We start from the raw sequence: 14,960 nt of genomic DNA, 5'->3' as shown, positions 1-14,960 counted from the left end.
GGGAAACATGGGTTCCATATAAGGGCCAACCCAGAACCTGGCACTTAGTGTGATTTTTGTCATTATATTTTCTAATGGGCCATTGATAGTCTAGAGTACTACTTTTTTACTTTTAATCTGGTCACTTTAGAGAACTCTTTCATGTTAATGACTCTTGAATTGATTTCTGAGTATCCTGGATATAAAGCTATATTACTTGCCGTTAATGATCAATTTTATCTCCAGTTCCAATATCTCTGCTCTAATTTCTAAGCCACGTCTCATTGCACTTCTCAGACCATCTAGACAACATTGGATAGTAGCAGCAATGGTTGTTGCCTTTCGTTTTATTTCTGAATCCATTAATTATGCTCTAGTCAAGTGCTTCTTGGTCTTGGGGCACTCTTTAGAGTAGACCCGCTGAGTCCCAGCCCTGGGGAGTGTTCTAGTGCTTCACTATTAAATATCTTGAAAGCTCTTAGCTGGAAATAAATATGCTTCATTGTAGTAAAGAAGCATCTTCTGTTTTTAAGAGCCTTTGTAAAGGGTGGGTATTGGGTTATTAAAGACTTGCATCAGCCCTCGTTTTAAAAACCCTGTGTCTTCATCTGTAAAATGGGGGCACGGGTAGGGGAGTGGGAGGAGCAATAGTAAGCACTTATGGGGCTGTTATGAGGAATACGTGAGCTCACACACGTGAAGTGCTTGTCAGAGAGCCTAACACAGGCTTGCCGGTGTCATCGCTGTCACAGGTCCCATCGCAGGGCTGTCTGGACACACTGCTCTCCTCCTCCGGGCCAAGAGACCCTGTGTTGCTCCCCTGCTCCTGCCCTGAAGGAGGGGCAGTCAACAGTGATCCTGGCCCCCAGAAACCAAGTGCTCTTTTCAGGTGGAATTTGGCTGAGAGCCACAGGCTGGGCAGTTGGGAGGCTGGGTGGGTTGGGATGAGCCCCCAGGGAAAGAGCAAGAGCTGGAGGACTTCATGATTCCTGGCTGTGCCCCATCCAGCTGTGTGACCTTGGCGTGTCACTTGACCCCCTGTGACCTGCTTCTTGAGAAGGCCGTTCCAGGGGAAACCTGAGGCCGGTCCCACCTACCCGGGAGGTGGAGTGAGGCCAGGGACTGAGCCAGGGCTGGGGCGCTGGGTCCAGGGTAGAGGGAGGCATGGACTGTTGTTATTAAATAACAACATGACCTGCAGGGCAGACCCTGTGAATTTCCCCCAAGATACCAAATTCCTCCCCCGCACTGCCCCATACTTCTCTCCCCTGCACACACCTGGACAGTGCACTTCTCAGAGGAGGTAGGCAGAACCGGCCACAGAATTTGTGGGGTCTAGTGTGATATGAAAATATGGGGCTCCTTGTTCAACACTTATTAAGAATTTTAAGATGGTCACAGCTGAGCATTAAACCGAGATTGGGACCCTTGTAAGCATGGGGCCCTGTGATGGGGGCCTGGGATTAGGGACATTCCAAATTAGGAACTTGGGCCAAGGAAGGTCCTGTGCTGTGGAAACCAACGGTGTTGCTGTGGGGCTGTGGAGGTAGAGACTGGGGCTCCCAAAGGCCATGGTTTCAGCATCACAGCAAACTGCATCTGGAGAGCTGAGGTGTCAGGACTGTGAGACGGGTCCTAGTGGCATCTGGGTCCCTGTATTCTTCCCTTCCTGTATTCTTGGGAAATGAAGCAATAAGTACCTACCCTGGCTGAACTAGTGGAGTTGGGCTCTGACCTGTACAACCAAATACAGCAATGTTAGGAACTTGGGACTTTCTCCAGTAGGTGGGAGAGGATATGACCCCCTGGTCTGGTGGGAAAGTGTGGATGGAGCCAGGGAGCTGGCACTGGGGGCAGAGCTCCTTGTTGGGAGTGGAGGAGTCTGAGATGGCAGCAGCTAATAAGGTCATTTTGAGGAAGGGGGTCCACATTAGGTTGTCAGTCCTGAGCTCCAGGAGAACCACGAGTACCAAGGTCTGGAGCCAAATAGAGGAGAGAAATGCAGGTGTACGTCTGAATTCTGGAGTGAGGGGACAGCATCTGGGGGCTTCTCTCTACTGTTCTCACCTATAGGAAGTGCTGCTCGCTCCTTACAGTTCTGGCCTAGGGGTGGATCATCCAGTCCCTCCCTTATCTGAGAAAGGCTGCAACATTCAAACACTTTACTAAAGGCTTGGGAGTACAGACAGAAATAAAGATAAGGAGGCCAGGGGCCTGGAGAGGATGATCAACAGAGGCCTTGCGTCTGGGGGTGGCTGGATCCCCCTTATCCAGGAGCAGAGGGCAGGTCCAAAGAGTTCCCCCTTCTCAGTCCCTCAGCGCAGCCAGGCTCTATGTTTTCATTTCCCCTCATCCCTTCTGGAGCTGGGGTGGGGTGAGGGGTACATACCTTTTCACCAAGCAATTCAACTTTGAGGAGTCCACCTTACAGAAAAAGATACATTCAAGGATGTTCACGGCAGCCCTGTTTGTGATATCCTAATACCTGTGTGTGTGTGTGTGTGTCTGTGTGTGTGTGTGTGTCTGTGTGTAATGTTTAACATAGAAACAGGTCTGGCAGCATATGGTCCAAACTGTTAACAGTAGTTACCTCTACGGAAGGAAGGGAGTGGGGAAGGAAGAGAGACTTTCCTTTGCCTCTGCACACTTTATATACTTCGGCTAAGTCTGATTTTTTTTTTTTTTTACTATTTTTCTAGCACGTATTAATGTGTAAATTATAAAATGTGTAATTTTAAAAGAATTTAAAAATTACATTGTACAAACCTAGGGGGAGGACAGGAATAAAGACGCAGATGTAGAGAATGGACTTGAGGACACGGGGAGTGGGAAGGGTAAGCTGGGACAAAGTGAGAGAATAGAATTGACATATATACACTACCAAATGTAAAATAGATAGCTAGTGGGAAGCAGCTGCATCGCATGGGGAGATCAGCTCGGTGTTTTGTGATCACTTAGAGGGGTGGGATAGGGAGGGTGGGAGGGAGACGCAAGAGAGAGGGGATATGGGGATATATGTATATGTACAGCTGATTCACTTTGTTATACAGCAGAAACTAACACAACATTGTAAAGCAATTATACTCCAATAAAGACATTAAAAAAACTACATTGTACAAAATTTTGAAAGCTAGAGAAATGAACCTGGTGAAGTCTGATGCCACAGATTTGTAGGGGTATTGAACCTCGGGGTCATTTCATTTCCTCCAGCAGTTTCTGGCAGTCTGGCGGGAGGCCTGGAGGAAAGTGGTGTTGAAAGGACCCAGGAGGAGGTGGCGAGCTGAGACGCAGGCGCTCAGTAATTATTCTAGGCATCTGATGTCAGCCCATTTAATCCCTGAGAGGTAGATATCCTTAATCCTAGATTTACAGTAGAGGAAAGCAGCTTGGAGAGAGGATGTATGGCAGGGTTGGGATTCACACCTCAGGGTGCAGGATCTCTCCCACTTGTGGCTGCTTCAAGTCCAGTTCAATGGGGAAGGCAAGGAGAGGAGTAGAAAACTGAGTGCCAATAGCAGTCTTTGAACGCTGACTCCTAGGTGGAGGAGGAAATAAAGCCAGGAGGGAGCACTGGTTGTAAAAAGGATCAGCTTAGGTGTAAGAGGTGTGGAAACGCAGTCGGTTTGGGTTTTAGATAGAATAAAGCTGTGTGGGACCCTGCACCTTCATGTCTCTCATGAACTGGTGGAGCGGCCATGAGGACTGAGGAGTCTCCTGGGAATGGCCTGTGCTAGTGGGTGGGTGGGGGCCCAGGCTGGCCTCTGTCCCTAGGGTGACTTCTTTCCCGGCCCCACTGACCTCATGCCTGAGACCTCAGAGTAAGAACTGGTCGAGGGGACTTCCCTGGCGGTCCAGTGGTTGAGACTTCGCCTTCCAGTGCAGGGCTATGGGGGTGGGGTGGGGTGCCGGTTGGATCCCTGCTTGGGGAGCTGGGATCCCACTTGCCTCCGGCCAAGGAGCCAAAGCACAAAACAGAAGCAATATTGTAACAAATTCAATAAAGACTTTAAAAATGGTCCACATTAAAAAAAAAAAATCTTAAAGAAAACCCCAAATTGAAGTTGACCTTCAACTGCAATTCTGAGCCTGGTGGGCGTCAAGCAACTCTGCTTGGGGGAATGGATTCGGGGTGGTGGGGGAGTACGTTCTCCTGCGTGCCATGGAACTTCCAGGTACCCCCCTGGCTGGGGTGCCTCTCCTGCAGCAGGAGTGGGATTGTTCGTGAGCTCCCTGCATACCCCACAGGGTGGGATTCTTCATAGAGGCTCAGGAGTCCTGGGTGAGCCAGTGGGTGGCACATGCCAGTGAGGTTTGGGTTAGTTCTGTCATTGTGACCCCTTTTGCATCCCCTGTTACTGAGGTCTGGGGAAACTGGGTAGAGAAGTGTTCAGGGACCTCAAGGTGCAGATTATGGCCAGGGAAGGAGGGGTGGGGTGGAACTGATGTTAGGCAGTTGAAGCTGAGATGGGGGGTGGCGGGGAGAGACTGTGACTTCCTGGAGTGTCCCAGGCTGAGTTCCAGAGTATGGATGAAAGTGAGTGGGCGGTTGTTCCTTGTGACCCCAGAAGTGGGTGGACGACTCCTACCGTTCCTGTCTGCTCCTGCTTTGTTCTTAGCCTTAGCTTTCTAAGTCTAGGGTCTCCAAGTTGCAGAGCTGGAAATCAGTTAACGCTGCTATCCAACAGTTCTCTGGCAACAGAGAGGGCAAGAGTCCAGCTCAGGACAGCAAAGGGCAGCGCAGGAGGCCAGCGAGGCGGGGCTGGGGATAAGGGTCCCCACCCCGAATTAGAGCAGGGCTCAAGGATTTCCAGGGTGATTCCAGGACACCGAGGTCCTGCCTGGGAAGGGGAGCCAAGAGGGCAGCCTGAAGCCCCTGGAGGAGGCAAGGTCAGTGCCAGGAGTCATCAAGGCCGGGCTTCTCAGTGAGGCGGGGAGGGGAGGACAGAGGGCCTGAGATAGACTTTCAAGCACTCTGAGGTGTTTTCAGAGCGTTTTCTTCACCAATTACTCTTTATTTAGAAGAGTGCAGATTCTGCCTGGAAAAATTACGTTCGAAAACCAGCAAAACAGAGGCAGGAAACACTACAATTGATGGTAAAAATCTTTTTCTGTGTCTTTCAAGACATGTTCTTTGAGCCGCTGGTACTTTTATAAGGCAGGGAGGCACACATAAGATTATTGTTAAATGTGCTTAAACTTGATAATGTAAGTCACGTGCCAGTGGTTTGGGCCCACTTGGCTAGTAAAGAGGGCCAAAAGTACAAAACTGCCCTCGGGTTACCCGGCCTTTCAGCTCTGCCGCCCCTGGGAAACTGCCCGGTGCGCACCTCCGTCCCGGAATATCCCGGCTCGAGGGGCGCCAGGGCTGTGGATCTTAGGCTCGTCTTGAAGCCCGAGCCGCCGCAGGGAACCCGCCGCCTGAGCCCGTGAGGCAGTCTCAGCGACGCAGCAGGGACTCCAGTCCGGAGCACGCGTCCGGGTCTTTACAGTAGCCGGGCCGCAGGCGGGAGCCGCAGCACCTCAGGGTCGTTCCAGGGCCGCGCTAGGAAAGGTGTAGACGGCGGGAGAGGAAAGGGACCCGTCGCGCCGGGGTCTCGGCTGACCGGGAGCGCAGGGAGGGCGGGAGAAAGGGCGGGTCCGAGGTGGGCTGCTCCGGGGTACTTGATGGACGCCCAGGAGTGCCACCCTCTAGCTGATCGTGGGAGGAGACCCTGGCACAGAGAGGCTAAGTGATTCGCTCAAGGTCACACAGCGAGCTGCTGGCGATATGTGTGGGGTGTAGTTCTGCCAACGCGTCTCGCGTCATCACAGGCCTCGCCCGGCACGGCGGACGCCTGGTTCTGCTCCCGCAAGCAAGGAGCCTTTGGGGTCTTGGGCGCCCCGTCCTTTGGTTAATAGGAGAGTAGGACGGCGTCCCCAGCTTGCCACTAAATGTAGCTTCTTAGCATCCCAGCATCACAGCCTCCCAGTCGCCTGTGTAGGCGGGCATGGTGCTCCAGGTCTTGGCGCGAGAGGGAACGCACAAGGACTGCGGCCCCCGACAATGACGCCCGGACCCCACCTGCCTGGGGCCACCCGAAACAGCGGTCCTTCCACTGGCCTCTTTAATGGCTCAGAGATAATGACCGTTATCTCTAATTATCTATTAGTCATGCAGCTGCTAGGTTACGGAGCCGGGATTCGAACCCTTTGGCCTGGGTTTTGGTGGCCGCAGGCCCGAGGTCAGAACCCACAGGCCCGGGGTGGCTGTGTGTGGCCTTGGGCAAGTCTTTCTCCCCAAGCCGGGCAGCGCGCCCCTACCCATCGTGTCCGCGCATGCTCAGTGGTGGGAGGGGCCGGGAGGAGGCGGCGGGCGCCCCAGCTGCTTTGCATTGACGCCACCACCCGCTGGAGGTCACCGCTGGGGGCTGGGCGCGGCGTGCTGCCGGGAAGACCCGGCCCGGGAAACGGAGCCGGAGCCGCTCCGCCCGCAGCTCTCGGGTGAGCGCCGCCGCTTCAGCGCTTCTCGACGGCACGGCTTCAGATCCGACTGGAGCCGAGGTCTGTCCTTCCCTACCCGGGCGGACGCGGCCTCGCCGCCCCGACCGGCTTCCTCCGGCCCCTACCCCTCAACGGCGAGAGATCTAGGCTAGCTTTCTCTGCCACCAGCCCTCGGACCAGGAGCATTTATTCGCGGGGCGGCAGGCGGAGCGGCGTGGCTGCCCGAGCCTCGAGAGTCGGCGGCTGCAGCGCCGCGGAGCGGGAACGGGGCCGTGAGGGGCGCAGCAGGGAGCTCACCTCCCTCGGGGGTCGCGCCGCTCCACGGCGCGGACTCGCCTGCTCTCGGGTCGAGAGAGCTCAAATCTCCTCCCCCGATATTCCCCGGAAGCGCGGCGCGGCCGAGGCGAGCGCGGCGATGTGAGGGAGGTGGCCAGCGGCTCCCGCTTCAGGAAGGGCATGTTCGGAGGGGCGGCCGCGGTGCTCTGCCCGCCCCACCGCCCGCTCCCCACCGCTGCAGCCGCTGCGCCCGCACCGCGATAAAAAGGGGCGGCCGCACTTCCTGGCGCGAGACCCGCGCTCGCCGCCGCCCGCCAGCCCGCCCGCCCAGGCGTCCGCGAGGCGCCGGGCTGGCCGTTTACTGACCGTTTCGCGGCTGCCCGCCAGCGTGTCGGCGACGCCGCCGCCAACATGGGTTGTGCCCCGAGCATCCACGCTTCCGAGAGCCGGGCGGTGTACCACGGCGGCAACGAGGCCGAGGACGCGCCGGGCCCCACGGCGCCGCCGTTGCAGCCCGGCGTGCCGCGCCTCCCACCCGGCCAGACGACGGCCGCCTCAGCCCGGTCCTGCGGCTCCAGCCTCGTGGAGTCCGAGCCAAGCGGCGGCAGCGGCAGCGGCAACGGCAATACGGTAAGGGGTGCCGGGCGGGCGGGGCCTCCAAGGCTGCGGTCCGCGGTGAAATTCGGGCCCCGCGGCGCGGCGGCTTTCCCTCAGGGACGGGTGGGGCTCCCTCCTGGCTCGCGGTGCCCTGTCGCCCGGCTTTGGATGACTTTGACGGACGCCACCGGACCGTCTTGCCAGGGCAGCGACCGGAGGCGTACCAACCGTGGTCCTGGGGACCGTGCTTGGTAGAGTTGTGCTTAGGACGCTTTCCGAGCCGCGGGCGTCGTTTCCTGGGACACATCCGACCCGACGTGTCGAGCAGGAGGGACCGCTGTGAACTTGACCCAGGCGCTTGAATCCATTACCTACCAAACAGCGGGTACAGAGGAACCCCCCCCCCCAGGATACTCTGGCGGGACCCTGAACGTTAAATCAGTGTGAACTTTGTTCTTTTGGTTCTCGTGGTGGAAAGGGAAGGTCGGCCAGCACTGTGAAGCCGGGGTACTGGACCCTACCACCATGTTGCGTTTTCCCTGTGTCAGCTTTGCACAAGCATGCAGTTGCAGTTTTCCATTTTCTTTGGGACTATTTAAATGTAATCTGGAACATCAGCTTTGCTTCACTGCACATGTATTTGAGGTTCACGTTTATTAGCATGCATGTTGTACTTGAAGCATATGTAATTAGAAAATAGTATCAGAAACGCGATTTTTGAAGCATTCAGCAGGACAAAGTTAATTTTTTATTAAGCAGTCTTACTGGGACAGTTTGTGACTGTGTTTTTAAATTGCGTGTCTTCTCCAGCGCCTATTGCCTTGGCTGTGTTTTGTCAGAGTTTCTGGGCTTAGTCTTTGTTAAGGTTTTCTAAAGGGAAGGTATTTTCCCTTTTTAAAAAAAGGAAAAAAGTGTTCATGAGGACAGACTGCAGCAGCTTTCGGGTTCTCTGACTTGAAATTTTAGAGCTGGAATTCACGCGTTTGTTTATGTGTTATTAAACTAGGGGAAAATATTCCTGTATGTATGGCTGCAGATTGTTGAGGATCATCCCTCTCGTTGCTGCTTAAAAGAGTCATTTGCGAAACTGTCTTGATTTTCTTGCTTATTGAGTACTGCTAGACCTCCCAAATTAGAGGGATAGAAATTGGTTCACTTTCTGTCTTAAATTTCTAGCAGTCATCATGCCTTTTCTATAAAAGTGAAAAGTCTTTTTCAGCGTTGCATAACATAGATGAAGTGATTTCTCCCCCTGTCTTGCGCTATCTGAAAATTCAAATTCATTCTGATGATCAGATTTGGATTCCTTCTCTTACAGAGTCTTTGTAGAAACCTGTGATAGTTTTAAACTATTAACCTAAGCTGCTCTTAATGTCACTGTAATGCTTGTACGTTAAGCTACCTAACTGGCTTTAAAAAAAAAAAAAAAAAAAAAGACGTCACAGGTGAAGTTGAATATGGAAGCTGTAACAGCTTTCAAGTTTTTGACCCAAATCTGATATTGGTTATCTTGCATTAAGTAATATTAAACTTTTAGTCACTAACGTAGCTTTTTAAGAAAGAGGCCCTTGTGCCTTATTGGCCTTTTTGGGGCAGTTGTCCTGAATTCACCCAGGTGTCTTGTAAGCATTTCCAGTGTAGCAGCTTGCTCTTCTGCCATCCACGTTGTCTAGAGGTCCCCTGAGTTTCTAATAGTCTCAAGTATTCTGCCCATTGTCAGACCATTGTCTTGAGTTGGGGTCCAGAAAAATACATTCATCATTCCAGTGCTTAATCCACTGGCATGCATATGGTAGGTGCTAAATAAATGTTTGTTGAGTTTTATTTTTGTTGTTAACTGAATGATGAAAGTTTTTCTTTCAGTCACTGGAATTGGATTCCATAAAACCTCCAATGTAGGCTTTAAGGTTAGGTTTTTCAGGAGGAGGAGTCAAATTATAAATAACCCCACAACCATAGAAATAATAGTCCCATGCTTGTTATTCATGAACTATATATGTTGATACCACATCTCAGTTACAGATATTTGTAACTAGGCATATCAGGTAATAGGCAGAGGTAAATATCAGCATTTTTTTAGTTCAGTATTTTTTCTTTAAGGAAATGAATCTTTTGAAATTAAGATATTCCAGAGTATACTCTGGAAATTTAAAAACCCATGTTTAGAGAAGATAAGCTTTCAGCAATTTAGCAAAGTAAAATTATTATATAATGAATTTGAATTCCTTTATATTAACATATCAAGATCCAATTTTAGTTCATTAAAAATATTTTTTCTTAAAAATATAGTAAGTCAGCTTATTGTTGAGTGAATTCCAGTCAGAAATTCATTGGGGAAGTTTTTGTATTTCTATAGCATATAGTAAACACCAGTTCATCAGAATGCTTGGGAGATTGATAATCAATTGCATTTTCGGATTAATCATCTCCTACACCTGTAGCGTAGTATCCCACATGTGTTCCATGAAGCAATTTGTGGACTGTTAATAAGTATTAAATGAATAAAGTGTCTATGGTCAAATTAGTTTGGGAAATACTGGCTCAGACTAAGTTTGGCAGATTTCTTTCATACAGGATTTGTCAGAAAGCTTAATTTCTTAAAGTACACTCTGAATCTCCAAGTGGTGTTTAGAGTGTGCAACATTTCCCAAACGTGTTTGATTATGGAGCCCATTTGTTGAGGTATATCTTAGACAGGCCACATGTTAAGACACGATTCCTAACATGAGATACCGATATTCAAAGTACAAGAAATATACTTAACGGTAAAACTCAGTAAACATAATCTGCTTCTTAATGATTCCAAAGGTACTTTAGGATCTTGTAATACATTAGGCTGGGTCATCTTTATGAACTTATTTAAGTATTACCAAAAATACTCTGGCTGTTTATCCATTTCAGGAGTTATAGCCTATGTGGTTACGGATAATGAATGCTGTGTTCAGTTTGAACACTTACAGTTTTGTTTTGTATCAGGGTGCACTTTAGCTGTAACATTTAACATTTTCTTGTCGGTCTTTAGATTTACTCCGTTTTCCCTTTCCTTAGCTAGGACTTTCAGTTGCCCTTGAAAGACTTGTGTGAGTAGACCCTACGCTCACCCTCCCTCCGTTTTTGCAAACACCCAGTGCACTGCTAAAGATGGATGCCCTCCCCATCGTGTGTCACTGATCAGCTCTGTGAGGGGCAGTCACGTCTGTTTTGTTCCCTGCTGTGTCCCCCCACACAGTAGGCCTTCCACAGACATTGGTTGAATTGGAGAATTGTGTGGACTAGGCTGTAGAAGTGGAAAATCCGGCCAGCCCATATAAAGGAGAAATAGAAACCAGTTTTAACTAGAGTGGAGGCTGTAGAATTTAGATTTGGTTTTTGGAAGTCTCTGGTAATGCTCCTGAGCATTTGTGCTCAGGGAATAATATATTTCCACCCTGGTGAGTCTAGTAGATTTCCCTGTAGAGATTTAAGGATTAGTGCAGCTGGGTGGGCAGAACACAACAGGTGACAGATGATGGCGTGGCCACATGCTAACCTCTAACCAGGGGTTACTGCCTTCAGCTCTCAGACCGATTCTCCATTTGTCTATCTCTAGTATTTGCTTGTGTCATTTCCCCCCCCCCCACCTAGTTTTCCCTTATTTTTCACCACCTTCCCCTTTTTCCTAGTCTTCCTCCCTCCTTTTCCCTGCCAGCCCACCATCCTCCACAAAACTGGTGAAATTACCCACCCTAGTCCACCAAAGTTTAGTGGTTTCTTGGTGTTTCCAGCTATGGAATAAAATTTGTTGCCTGCTCTTAACATACAGCGTGGATTAATCAAATTTTTATATTTTCCTAAAAGAAAGTGAATTTTTCTTTGTGTGTGACCTGAGTGACCCCCCACCCCTGCAACTAGGGGTCACCGGCCCTTGGTAGATTATCTGGAGTTACTGAAAGTTTCCCTGTGAAAGTGTGGTTGAGAAAATGAGACCCAACTTTCTTTTCTTTTTTAAATTAGCACCTTTAATTATTTTTTATTTATTTATTTTTTTGGCTGTGTTGGGTCTTCGTTTCTGTGCAAGGGCTTCCTCTAGTTGCGGCGAGCTGGGGCCACTCTTCATTGCGGTGTGCGGGCCTCACTATCGTGGCCTCTCTTGTTGCGGAGCACAGGCTCCAGACACGCAGCCTCAGTAGTTGTGGCTCACGGGCCTACTTGCTCCGCGGCATGTGGGATCTTCCCAGACCAGGGCTCGAACCCGTGTCCCCTGCATTAGCAGGCAGATTCTCAACCACTGCACCACCAGGGAAGCCCCGAGACCCAACTTTCTGTTCCTGAAATAGTGACTATAATTTTATCTTGAGCTCATGGGCTGTGAGTTCTGTCATCATTGTGTTCTTATGCCTTTTGGTGTATAGAATCTCATTATCTTGCCAGGCCTAGCTGTAAAGATAACTGCTTTTAAATTTTTTCTTGAATGCCTATTATATACATAAAATGCTTTGTATTATATATGGTTTTTAGTGCTTAATATCATTACCACCATAACTTTAAGTTTGGTTCTTAAGAGTGATGTTATGAATGTCACAGCTCTATCAGCTGAGACCTGCCCTGGGCTGGCCTTGGCCCTGTCCTTGCTGAAGTGAGTGTTGGGATGGGGCCTGTGGTCCCTTCTGGCACAAATGTTCCCTGTGAAGTGGCTTATGACACTGGTTTTCCCTTGGACGGCTTGCCTGTTTGGATTGGGTTCTTCAGTAGGGGAAGGTTTGTGATGTGAGGCCACAGGGTGAGGCAGACATCTCAGAATAACCTAAAATGCCTTAATGGGCAGAGTATTTTTAAAAATTAACATAAAAAGAAATCAAAGAACAGAGGGAGAAGTTGCTTAGGACATGAGTAAGCCCTTGGTCGTATCCAAAGACAGTGGCTTCAGCCTGGTTTCTCAACACAGTGGGATGGTAGGCGGCATTGGACTCTGAAGTTCTTAGACAGCAGACTGTTCATACGAGTAATATCCCCCTTTCCTTGATGCCTCCTACGTGGTAGGCACTGTGCTGGATGCCTCTCAGATGTTCTCTCATTTCAACCCTGTGAGGTGGCTAGTGTCATTTCCCTTTGCAGATAGGCGCCAGAGGTTAGGAACTCACCCAAGGCCATACAGTTAGGCTGGGATTCAAAGCCATTGTTCCTGGTGCTTATCTCCTGGCTTGGTGCTCTGAGAACCACCTGTCTCTATTACATCTACCATTCTGTGGCCTTCTGCTAGGCGACAGACATCGCAGGTCCACCTGGGTTTTAAGCAGGCATCCTGAATCTGTGTTATTAAGATTTTGTTGAGTCTTGACTTACTGGGGCAGTTGGTTCCAGCCCTACCTTAGGTTCCCATGTTTGTGGAAGTCACAGCCATATTCAGCCCTGTCCCAGTTAATTCCTCAAGTCAGGCATTTTGTGAGGCCCTCTGATCTGTCCTCTTCACTCTCTAAAATGAGTTGGCAGGCATCCCTCAGGGGTACTTTTTCCTCTCCCTCGTGCTCAGGCTGCAGGTAGCCTTCCTTAGCCAGGACCTCCATAGGAGCCAGCCTGGAGTGCAGCCCCTCGCCCCCTTCTTCTGCCCACAGTTCTGCACATACATATCCTCCCAGACTTAGGCCCAGCTGAAATCTTTCTTGAGGCCCTGGTTATACTTGCACTCTTTCCTCTGCTCTTGGGACTTTCTCCTATAGCCCTTGTGGGCTCGGTTTTCTCTTTTGAGCCTCCGGCTGGATTCTAGGCCGCTTGAGGGCAAGGACTGTGTCCTAGTTTCATTACAGTTCCCCAAGTGTTTGGCATACTAAGTAAATGTTTGGATAAATACACCAGTCTCTAAGGCTGAAAGGGCTTTTATTCATATTCCGTGGGTCTATCTCACCTGTTTAAATTTAACCAAAATTATTGGGGTGTGTTGTTATATGTTTTAACAAAAAGCCAAAATACCCTGAAGCCAGTGATTAATCTGTGGAGTGATTAGTAAAGCTTTTGCCTCTCATTTTGGCCGTGTCAGGGTTGAGCAGTGTTCCTGGATCTCGTCCTTCTGTTCTACTTTTGTTCTGCTCTGGTAAGAAGAGTGGTGGAATATCTTGTCAGAGAGCTGTTTTGACAAGTTTTGTGTTGCAGTTTCTTAGCTACAGGCCTCATATGCAGTTTGCCCATCTATATAGACAGGAAGGATATCACAGATTTCCCCAGACTTTGGGCATGGCCTCAAAGAACTCAGCGAGGGGGGCTTGCCAGTTCTTTTATTCTGTGTGGGTTGGAAACACACCTTCGATCTGTTGAGTTCATGCTCATTTACTGTCTGCGTGCCTCTCCCTTTCATGTCCTGCTAGTGTAGTACAACAGCTGCTTCAGCCTTGTCACTCTGCTCATGGGACAAGCAAAGGGCTGGTGGCACATCATCAGCAGTTTCCACGTGGTCTTCAAATGTTTGCGGTTGCCGGCAGGTCCCTAGTGAGGTGTATTTGAAAGAACGGAGGTGGAGGTGCCAGAGGTGTTTGTTTTTAAGTCCAGCACTGTGAGGTACCGGCTGTGTAATATTTGGCAAGTTCTGATCCTAAGTTTTCTCAAGCATAAAATGAGACTAGAATACCTGGGTTTTGGTGAGGATCACTTAAAATAATCTGTGTGAAAGTGTTTTGTAAACTCCAAAGCACCAGTACCTGTAAGGATTGATCTTTTTCTTTCAATTACCTTTTTCAAAGGCAAACTTTGCTCAAATATACCTGCTTTTTTTTTTTTTGATAATTTTTTTGAAGATTTATTTTTTTGATGTGGACCATTTTTAAAGTCTTTATTGAATTTATTGCAACATCGCTTCTGTTTTATGTTTTGGTTTTTTGACTGTGAGGCATGTGGGATCTTAGCTCCCCGACCAGGGATCGAACCCACACCCCTTGCTTTGGAAGGCAAAGTCTTAACCACTGGACCACCAGGGAAGTCCCTATCTGCTTATTTTTTTAAAGCACATCTCTTCCTTTTTAAAATATATTTTTGTCTTTTCCCTAATATTTTATTGTGAAAATTTTCAAACATACAGCAAAGTTGAAAGAATTACCACGTGTATACCTACCACCTAGATTCTGCTGTTAACACTTTCCTTTATTTGCTTTACCACTTCTCTCTATCCCTTTATCCACCCAGAAATCCATTTTATTTTTGGAATCACTTCCAAGTAAGTTCCACACATCAGTATACATGACTCCTGAACACTTCAGTATGCATATCACCTAGAATTAAAATATTTGTTTCCTTTTTTTTTTTTTTTTTTTTTTACAAATGTGTATGCTCGTGTAATGCAAATCTCTGTCAGGATACAGAATAGTTCTCTGTGTTCCTCTTCCATTCCTAACCCCACCCACTAACAACCACAGTTTTTTTTCCATTGTAAATTATTTTTGCCTGTTCTAGGTTTCATATAAATAGAATCTTAAAGAATGTATTCTTTTGTGTAAGGCTTTTTTCATTCAGCGTAGTATTTTTGAGATTCATCTATGTTGCTCTTTTTTCTTGCTGAGTAGTATTCTGTTGTGTGACTAGATCACAATTCACTTATTCATTTTCTTGTTGAGGGATGGTAGGGCCACTTTTAATTTTTGGCTATTAAAAATACAGCTGCGGGC

General features: G+C 48.9%; 1 protein-coding gene across 3 annotated transcripts in view; it reads left to right on the top strand.

Moving 5' to 3' along the window:
• The window catches only part of PDE8A (phosphodiesterase 8A), a 191,136-nt gene that overhangs the window by 36,457 nt on the left and 139,719 nt on the right, over positions 1-14,960 (top strand). For 2 of the 3 annotated variants that reach the window (XM_059912382.1, XM_059912384.1), the window contains exon 1: positions 6,453-7,365. The exons of the other annotated variant lie outside the window; for it this stretch is intronic. In XM_059912382.1, the coding sequence (XP_059768365.1) occupies positions 7,147-7,365 (219 nt within the window). In that variant the 5' untranslated portion in view covers positions 6,453-7,146. Of the gene's footprint in view, positions 1-6,452; positions 7,366-14,960 lie in introns of those variants that run through there. 3 annotated transcript variants of the gene reach the window in all.

This window comes from Balaenoptera ricei, chromosome 2 (assembly GCF_028023285.1).
Source record: "Balaenoptera ricei isolate mBalRic1 chromosome 2, mBalRic1.hap2, whole genome shotgun sequence".
Taxonomy (NCBI): domain Eukaryota; kingdom Metazoa; phylum Chordata; class Mammalia; order Artiodactyla; family Balaenopteridae; genus Balaenoptera; species Balaenoptera ricei.
Note: the sequence above shows the minus strand (reverse complement) of the source record. Positions and strands in the feature narration are given on the sequence as shown.